The following is a 9,496-nucleotide window of genomic DNA, read 5'->3' as shown; positions in this document are numbered from 1 at the left end:
GTGTTGTGCTAACTGGGCCCAGTGCTGCGTCCATGCAAAACGCTATTCTTATGGCGAACACTATGAATATTCTACCTTCTCTAAGAAAGAGCGAAGTTCCTCTTCCACTCTCTCCGGTGCACGGGCCCCGATTGGCGGCCCGTCACCCGATACCATTCAGCCCCTTGTCACGCGGGCCGAGGCCTGGCGGGCCATCCCCGGAGTGTCAAGCTGGGTTCTGGGAACCATAAGTCGAGGCTACTTGCTTCAGTTCGCCTGAAAGGCCCCCACGCTTCAGCGGGGTGCTTCAGACTTCAGTCAACACGGACGACGTTCATGTCCTCCGAGCCGAAGTCACGTCTCTTGTGAGGAAAGGAGCTATATAAATAGTCTCCCCCTCAGAGAGCAATTCAGGGTTCTACAGCCGTTATTTTCTAGTTCCCAAAAAAGATGGCGGTCTCAGACCCATCTTAGATCTCAGGCTCTTGAACCTCTCCCTCATGAGACGGAAGTTCAAGATGCTAACGCTGAAGCAGATCAGGTGCAGGTTTGCCCCGGGGACTGGTTCTGCTCGCTGGACCTGAAAGATGCATACTTTCACATCCAGATAGCCCCCCCATCACAGGCGATTCTTGAGATTCGCGTTCGAGGGTGTGGCTTACCAATATACGGTCCTTCCATTCAGACTGTCCTAGCTCCTCGCACTTTTACCAAGTGCATGAACGCGGCGCTTTCCCCACTGAGACAGATGGGAATCCGGGTTCTCAATTACCTCGACGACTGGCTCATCCTAGCCCAGTCACGAGCCGAGCTGGAGCATCACAGATCTGTGTTACTCAGCCACTTGGAGTGCGTGGGTCTCAGGGTCAACTTTGCCAAGAGCTCACTGCTCCCCAGCCAGCGTATAACATTCCTGGGTGCAGTTTTCGACTCAGTCCGTATGACGGCTGTAGTATCTCCAGAGCGCGCTCTGGCCATTCAGCAGCTCGCGGCATCGGTCAGGAACAGAGCCTATTTCCCTCTGAAGTTTTTCCAGAGGATGCTAGGGCTGATGGCTTCCGCCTCCCTGGTTCTGCAGCTCGGCCTTCTTCGGATGCGGCCTCTGCAGTACTGGTTGAAGTTCCGGGTCCCTCCTCACGCCTGGCGGCACGGCCGCCTGCGTCTCAGGGTCAATCAGGCCTGTTTGGCAGCTCTGAAACCCTGGATGAACCCTGTATGGTTCAGCCAAGGGGTACCCCTACAGGTGGTGTCCAGAAGGACGGTGCTCTCAACGGATGCGTCCAACACAGGTTGGGGCGCTCTTTGCGAGGGCAGACCGGCCTTCGGCTCGTGGTCTCACGAGGAATGCCATCTGCGCATCAACTGCCTTGAGATGTTGGCAGTGATTCAAGCCCTTCATGCGTTCCAGGCACACCTGACAGGGCGCCACGTCTTAGTCCAGTCGGACAGCATGACAGTGGTGTCATACATAAATCACCAGGGCGGTCTTTCGTCCAGCCGCTTATGCGCTCTGGCGAAGCGTCTTCTGGAATGGGCATCACTGAGGTTTCAGTCGCTCAGGGCGACTCACATACCCGGGAGAACAAACTTGGGAGCAGACATGCTATCTCGGAGCAATGTCCCCTCAGACGAGTGGATGCTCCACCCCCAGACGGTTCTCATGATCTGGGAGTTCTTCGGAAAGGCAGAGGTAGACCTCTTCGCTTCAGAAGGCAACTCTCACTGCCCAATTTATTTCTCGAAGGAGGAAGATGCGCTGGCCCATGTCTGGCCCAGCACCCTCCTTTACGCTTTTCCCCCGAACGCTCTGATCCCACAGGTCATCAGACGAATCAGGGAAGACAAGCACAGAGTCCTCCTGGTGGCCCCCTCTGGAGGAGCCAAGTTTGGTCCTCAGAGCTGTTCAGGCTTTCCACAAAAGCTCCATGGCCGATCCCCTGAGACGGGACCTCCTCTCTCAGGCGAACAGGACGATTTGGCATCCCCAGCCAGAACTCTGGGCTCTGCACCTCTGGTCCCTCGACGGGAGCCTGCTAACCTCCCCGGGGACGTGCTGAATACCATTTCTCAGGCGAGAGCTCCGTCCACGAGACGCCTCTATGCCCAGAAATGGTCGGTCTTTGTTGACTGGTGTTCTACACGCAACATAGACCCAGTGGAGTGTGACGTATCTCCGATACTGTCTTTTCTCCAGGAGCGTTTGAATCTGGGTCGCACCCCTTCAACGCTCAAAGTTTACGTAGCAGCCATTGCAGCGTTTCACGTTCCTATCGCTGGCCAGTCAGTTGGGACGAAACAACCTCGTGGTGTGTTTCTTGAGAGGTTCTAGGTGATTAAATCCTCCTCGTCCTCTCACTGTTCCCACCTGGGACCTCTCTTTGGTCCTCAGAGCTCTTAAAGGGCCTCCCTTTGAGCCACTGCGTTCAGCTGACCTCAGGCCCCTGACGCTCAAAACCGCTCTGCTACTTGCACTAGCATCGGTTAAGTGAGTTGGTGACTTGCAGGCCCTCTCCGTGAGCCCTGCATGCCTTGAGTTCGGGCCCAACGACTCCAAAGTCGTTTTGAAACCTAGGCATGGCTACGTCCCTAAGGTGCTCTCGACTCCATTCAGAGCACAGGTTATTTCCCTCTCAGCGCTTCCTCCCTCGTCGGACGAGCGAGAGTTGGAACTACTCTGCCCTGTCAGGGCATTAAGGACCTACGTTGATCGATCACAGCCTTTTCGGCAATCTGATCAGCTCTTTATCTGCTTTGGTGGCCGCACCAAGTGGGTCTTCGGTCTCAAAGCAACGTCTTTCGCGTTGGATAGTCAACGCTATTGCTCTTTGTTACTCCTCTATGGGCCTCGACTGCCCCATAGGAGTTAGAGCTCACCTTACTAGAGGAATGGCTTCCTCTTGGGCCTGGTCTAGTGGAGTTTCGATTAAAGACATCTGTGAGGCGGCCGGCTTGGTCCTCGCCGTCCACTTTTGTCAGATTTTATCATTTGGACGTCCCGACCTTACAAGCTCGGGTCCTCTCGGTATGATCCAGTGGCCTCTATCGAGCTCTGCTTCATGCCACTCTGGGAGTTAACTCCCTTTTTGTAGTGTAACGAGGGTTCGACGGCTCCGGCCTTCTCACTTGTCCTCTGGTTCCCTCACGGTGCCCAAGACAAGTTCCAGTCGTTCCCCCGATACGCAGTACGAGTGAAGTATCGAAATGGGAACGTACTCGGTTACTAACGTAACCTCGGTTCCCTGAGATACGGAACAAGTACTGCGTTACATGCCGTGCCACGAGGCTGCGGCTTTCAGTGTCGTCGCTTCAGTCGAATGACCTGAAATCCTATGGCGAAACGCCCGCTTATATAGCCCTAAACCCCACCCATTTCGGCAGGAATATTCGCGCGCTCTGTCGCCATAGGTCGCGCAGCTATGCTGCGCCGTCATTGGTTCAACAACTTGACTATGAGTGAACCAATGACGATGCAGTTACACTGCGTTATTGAAAAAGGCTTCAGTAACGGGGAAAAAGGAGACCTTTCCCCATACGCAGTACTCGTTCCGTATCTCAGGGAACCGAGGTTACGTTAGTAACCGAGTACATTATCCCATTTCTTTGGGAATTTAAATTTCTGTGGTTTTACCAGAGGCTGTGCAATACATGAAAACTCATTGATTTTTACTGTGAGTGACGACAGCATCTGAAATGAAATATTGACCGTTTAAGATGGTGGACGCGTCAAATGTGTAATTTACATATACATATTTATGGCAAGGATTATGTTTTTTTGTAGGCCAAAACTTGAAAAACAAGTTAGCCTTTTAGCACTTCTGGCTTCATCGTTCTGAAATCAATAGACTTTTTTAAATGGGTTTTTGGTTAAATGTCTTAAATAAGGCCTGTGGTTAAAACAATCTCAAGATACTACAAGGACGGAAATAACAACCCTTTCCATTATAATTAGACGACACGTTTTATTTATATCAGATACACATTGTGAAAGTAACTTTAAAGCTTACTCTATTCTTCCCCAGTTCACCGTCTCACTTACTTTCATGTATTTCGGGAGAAGTGGATAAATTCACGGGTTGTAAATCCAACAGATCCGATTCTCTGTGCAGCGCAAACTAATATGGCGGCGCCCATCGCGCATATGGCTCAATTAACATGATCGTTATAAAGGTGTTTAAACTGCAATACACATCCACTTGCACATATTTGTCAATCGGAATATTAGATATTTCATGCTATAGTCAACAAAGTTGTGAATATTTTGAATAACAAAGGAAAAATTAAATGAAAGCAGATTATGATTCATACAGTGCTGCGGTGTGTCACATAACAAGCAATGACGCATCACCATGGAAACCATAAAGCGATACGTTCTAAATAACGGTCGCTTCAAAAAACTCACGCTGGGGGGTCAGCCAGAATATTTAAAACTTACGTGCGAAAGGGTTAACCTTGGTTTCTGGTTTTATTTTATAGAATCCATGGAAACACCAAACACACTCCTGCTCTGCTTCATACTACAGTAATTTTAATAATCGCATCCACAAACACGTTTTCTTCCCGAGTCCTATCCCTATTCTTTTGCACCGTCCGTTGAAGTGGAGACCACATGTCCCAAGATTCTGCTCTCAAACTTGGCGTCATCAAGCTACGCCTTTGTTTTGAATAGGCTTCTAGTGACCTCTAGCGGACAAAATTATTACATATTGTACCTTTAAGTGTCTTCAGCAGAGCAGAAACTCATGTCACTAGTTGACTTTCACAGCCTCGTTGTGTTCATAATCACACTCTTACAAACTATTATAACTCTAAATTTCAGGGAAAATATTTTTTACATAAAGACTGAAAGAACTGTCAGAAGCTTAATGATGGTGATGTTAAAGTAAGTAATATATTGTTGTAAGTCTACAATGTTTTTAAATGTCTCTGTTTTTTCATCTCAACAGCCAGTGCTCTAATTTCTGCAGCTGGTAAGTAACAGACTGTTAGTCACTTTTAAAACTCACATCTTATTCTAGTTACATGAGATGACTGACGGTTTTTGCTAGTTTGCATGTTTAACATGTTGTAAGATGTGAGTTGATTAAGAATATAGTTATTTTATTTTTTAGGTGGATATAGTATCAGGCTGGTGAATGGTAATAATGGTTGCTCTGGGAGAGTGGAGATCCTTCATAATGGTCAGTGGGGAACAGTGTGTGATGATGACTGGGACATGAATGATGCTGCTGTGGTGTGCAGACAATTGGGATGTGGAGAAGCTGTTAGTGCAAAGTCCCAGGCTTATTTTGGCCAGGGAAGTGATCCGATCTGGTTGGATGATGTGAGATGTTCAGGAAGTGAATTATCCCTCACACAGTGCTCACACAATACTATTGGAAGCCATAACTGTGGTCACGGTGAAGATGCAGGTGTCGTCTGCTCACAGGGTAAAAGTATAAATGTTTCCCCAGATCCAAGATGGCATTGTGTATTTGCTGTTTTGCTTGTGATGAAAAGAGAACTAAAGAGATTAAAAACAACATAAACCTACAGTGTTTGGCCCCAAATAATAATAATATATATCAAATAAAAAAACAAGAGAAAGCAAAGGGGCTCTGCACATTAGGTGCTTGTTTCCAAACAATGTCAAACATTTACAATATACAAATACTTGCAACATAGTATTTTAATCACATTGTACTTACATTTTTGTATCTTACCAGACATAAGATTGGTCAATGGGTCTGATTCCTGCTGCAGTGGAAGAGTGGAGATCCATCATAATGGTCAGTGGGGAACCGTGTGTGATGATAGCTGGGACATGAATGATGCTGCTGTGGTGTGCAGACAGTTACAGTGTGGATCAGCCATCAGAGCACCTCAAAGTGCTGCCTTTGGTCAAGGCAGTGGATCGATCTGGCTGGATGATGTCGGATGCTCAGGAGGTGAAGGAAAACTCACACAATGTTCACACAGAGGACTAGGAAATCACGACTGTAATCATGGTGAAGATGCTGGTGTTGTTTGTTCAGGTAAGTCAAATCTTTTGCATCTTGACATTATTTTGGGATAAATGAGCAATAGAAATTACATTAAGCTTCATATATTTCATGAATTTTCATCTTAACAAGTAATTTTAAATAGATGCATATTTCTTTAGCAGGTGACCTGCAGAAGCCCTCACTTTCCCTGATCTCCACACTTGCAGCTGTTTCTCCTGGAGAAAACATTCAGTTCAGATGCACAACACCTAAATCAAGATGCAATGCTGATGCTGAATTCCACCTCTTCATAAATGGATCATCTATATTATCCTCTCAGAAACATGTATCTGGTGTGACTTTCAACCTTGTTAATGTAGGCGTCTCACATCAGGGCAGCTACAGCTGTAATTACTCCTACAAAAACAGGCATTATAAAGTCACCTTGGAGTGACACTGTTAAAATCACTGTGGGTGAGTGTTTGATCTCTGCTCATTGTCTACATCATATCAATGCATTAGTTAAATTAGTTTGATTAGATGAAAGTGAATTCATTCTGTATTGATGTCATTATGTTTTGTTTGTGCTGGTGATTTATAAAATGGCTGAATTATATTTTGATCCTGAGAAGATGCAGCTCTTGAAGACATTTTTATTTGTTTAAAGCTGTTTGAATTTAATGCTTGAGGCTCTGTAATATAAATGTATTGTTGTTTTCTAGTGCACTTGCAGCAGCCCAGCATTCCCCGCATTGCTCCTGATGGACAGTTTGATGTTGGGCCTCAGGGGTCCAGCGATCACCGTGGGGTCACAGTTTCACCATCATCTGTTCCACTGAATCTCAGTATCCTGGAGGCTCCTTCCACCTGTTTAGAGAAGCAAATATTGCCAAGAGTCAGTCAGCTGTCGATCTCTCTGCCTCCTTCTCCTTTCCTGAGGCAGATTTTTCACATGAGGGAAAATACAGCTGTGTTTATGAAGTCATTTTGTCCTCACGCTCCTTCCGTTCACCTGCCTCTGAACTGCTGGTCATCACTATCACAGGTATTGATGTCTTTTTTGTGTTTATGGCTGCTGATTTGTAAAAATGGCTGTGAATTAAATTTTGATCCTGAGAAGATGCAGTTCTTGAAGCCATTTTTATTTAAAGCTGTTTGTAATTTAATGTTTTAGGCTCTGTAATATAAATGTATTGTTGTTTTCTAGTGCACTTGCAGCAGCCCAGCATTCCCCGCATTGCTCCTGATGGACAGTTTGATGTTGGGCCTCAGGGGTCAGCGATCCCGTGGGGTCACAGTTTCACCATCATCTGTTCCACTGAATCTCAGTATCCTGGAGGCTCCTTCCACCTGTTTAGAGAAGCAAATATCGCCAAGAGTCAGTCAGCTGTCGATCTCTCTGCCTCCTTCTCCTTTCCTGAGGTAGAATTTTCACATGAGGGAAAATACAGCTGTGTTTATGAAGTCATTTTGTCCTCACGCTCCTTCCGTTCACCTGCCTCTGAACTGCTGGTCATCACTATCACAGGTATTGATGTCTTTTTTGTGTTTATGCTGCTGATTTGTAAAAATGGCTGTGAATTAAATTTTGATCCTGAGAAGATGCAGTTCTTAAAGCCATTTTTATTTAAAACTGTTTGTATTTAATGTTTTAGGCTCTGTAATATAAATGTATTGTTGTTTTCTAGTGCACTTGCAGCAGCCCAGCATTCCCCGCGTTGCTCCTGATGGACAGTTTGATGTTGGGCCTCAGGGGTCAGTGATCACCAGGGGTCACAGTTTCACCATCATCTGTTCCACTGAATCTCAGTATCCTGGAGGCTCCTTCCACCTGTTTAGAGAAGCAAATATCACCAAGAGTCAGCCAGCTGTCGATCTCTCTGCCTCCTTCTTCTTTCCTGATGCAGATTATTCACACGAGGGAAACTACAGTTGTGTTTATGAAGTCATTTTGTCCTCACGCATCTTCCGTTCACCTGCCTCTGAACTGCTGGTCATCACTATCACAGGTATTGATGTGTAAGAGTCTAAAACAAGCTGGACTGCTGATAATGAAAGTTTAACTCAAAACCGTGTGTCTGTCTCAGCCTCCCTGCTTCCCATCATTGGTGCTGCGGTGTCAGCTGTGCTGCTCTTATTGTCTGTCCTCATAATCATCCTCCTGGTCAAGAGAAGACAAAAACAAAGGAATAAGGAAACTAATTTGAAGTGCTCTTTTAAAAAACGTAATGTAGCATTTCATAAAAACTATTAGATGTCTTGATTAACAATTCATTTAATAATTATGTCCCTTCATCTCTATGCAATGTCTCTAGGAGGATCAGCTAATACATATGCAGGTGGATCCCAAGATAACAAATATGAAGATGATGATGAGGCTGATTATGAAAATGTAGGAACTTGATAAAAACATGGATCACAATGACTCTGAACAGGACTGTATTAATATAGACTCTGATCATTCTGAAGATGACTATATCAAGGTGGACGCGGATGACTCTGAAGAGGACTATGTCAATGTGGACGCGGATGACTCTGAAGAGGACTATGTCAATGCGAATGTTACAGAGAATAAAAGTGTGCTGGACAAATCTGATGATAACATTTATGAAAGCTGTTGTGAGTGAACCCAAAATACTGTAATTAATGAGGCTCCAAACAGATGGGTGTAATGAAGAGTGTGATGAACAGAGACAACAGATGACTAAATCTTTTATATTTGTATTAATAAGACTTGCAACACTTTTAATGGTAACCTTAAAATAAGTTTAAAGTTTAAAATAAGAAAATATAAGGAGATACAGTATTTTGGGTATAGACAAACAATTTAATGGCATATATTGTCAAATACTGGAAATGAACAAACTCAACAGGGTGTTGTTTAATACTACTAGTATTAGGAATATTAAGTGCTCTTCAAGTCTTTTTCAACCTGTGCGCCACCCCCCCCCCCCCTGATATACTGCTAAATAAAGTGAATAAAACAGTTTTTTGTTGTTGTTGTTGTTGTTGTTGTTTTTTTAAATAATCTTGTGTGTCTTGAAAGTAAGGGCTAGTTTAGGTTGTGAACCTACACTAAAAGAAACCATTTGTAAGAATATTGTCATGAATATTCATGCCAGCAGGAACCAGTGGAAAATATCTCAGGAACTGATTTTACACCTGTTAACACCTGTTTAGTGTGTGACGCATTAACATTTCTCTCAACTTCTCAGTAATGCGATTTCCAGAATCAGTGACGGTCACGCTAAAAGCAATAAAACTGGTGAAGTGAAGACCATTAGCTCTGAAAAGTCTGCATGATGATATGGGTCGCATGGGTGTAGAGTGAACCTTAGACCTTGTTCACAAATGTTTTTATTGGCCTAAGATGTCAGCCGATGTGGAAAGCAAGATCAAAACCTGTCATCCGCTGTGTATGGCGCAAGTCTTTACCTGAAAGATCTGTACTACTTGTCAGTATCACAGCTACAAGGCCACTTAAACTTGTATGCATGGATTTCATCTCAGTGAAGCCAGGTTCAAACCATATCAAAGACATTATGGTCGTTACCAAC

General features: G+C 45.0%; 2 protein-coding genes across 2 annotated transcripts; both read left to right on the top strand.

Moving 5' to 3' along the window:
- Window positions 1–4,927: 4,927 nt before the first annotated feature.
- LOC125277862 (deleted in malignant brain tumors 1 protein-like) lies at window positions 4,928–6,729 on the top strand. The gene is made up of 5 exons (XM_048206399.1): window positions 4,928–4,946; window positions 5,088–5,405; window positions 5,682–5,990; window positions 6,122–6,413; window positions 6,662–6,729. Exons 2-4 carry the CDS (start codon window positions 5,192–5,194, stop codon window positions 6,391–6,393), a joined length of 795 nt encoding a protein of 264 aa, XP_048062356.1. The 5' UTR covers window positions 4,928–4,946; window positions 5,088–5,191; the 3' UTR covers window positions 6,394–6,413; window positions 6,662–6,729.
- Window positions 6,480–8,343, top strand: LOC125271204 (leukocyte immunoglobulin-like receptor subfamily A member 6). The gene is made up of 6 exons (XM_048195252.1): window positions 6,480–6,498; window positions 6,727–6,984; window positions 7,147–7,467; window positions 7,628–7,948; window positions 8,027–8,164; window positions 8,255–8,343. Exons 1-6 carry the CDS (start codon window positions 6,480–6,482, stop codon window positions 8,341–8,343), a joined length of 1,146 nt encoding a protein of 381 aa, XP_048051209.1.
- Window positions 8,344–9,496: the final 1,153 nt, after the last annotated feature.

Source organism: Megalobrama amblycephala, linkage group LG1, assembly GCF_018812025.1.
Source record: "Megalobrama amblycephala isolate DHTTF-2021 linkage group LG1, ASM1881202v1, whole genome shotgun sequence".
Classification (NCBI taxonomy): Eukaryota; Metazoa; Chordata; class Actinopteri; order Cypriniformes; family Xenocyprididae; genus Megalobrama; species Megalobrama amblycephala.
The sequence above is the reverse complement of the archived record's forward strand: the minus strand, read 5'-3'. Positions and strand labels throughout refer to the sequence as shown.

Bases quoted from the DNA above. Each gene is read 5' to 3' on its own strand.
- LOC125277862 (XM_048206399.1), top strand. From the start codon at position 5,192: ATGAATGATGCTGCTGTGGTGTGCAGACAATTGGGATGTGGAGAAGCT. The intron at 5,406-5,681 runs GTAAAAGTATAA...GTATCTTACCAG, and splicing joins AGGTGTCGTCTGCTCACAGG to ACATAAGATTGGTCAATGGG. The intron at 5,991-6,121 runs GTAAGTCAAATC...TTTCTTTAGCAG, and splicing joins TGCTGGTGTTGTTTGTTCAG to GTGACCTGCAGAAGCCCTCA.
- LOC125271204 (XM_048195252.1), top strand. The intron at 6,985-7,146 runs GTATTGATGTCT...GTTGTTTTCTAG, and splicing joins GCTGGTCATCACTATCACAG to TGCACTTGCAGCAGCCCAGC. The intron at 8,165-8,254 runs GTAATGTAGCAT...CAATGTCTCTAG, and splicing joins GAAGTGCTCTTTTAAAAAAC to GAGGATCAGCTAATACATAT.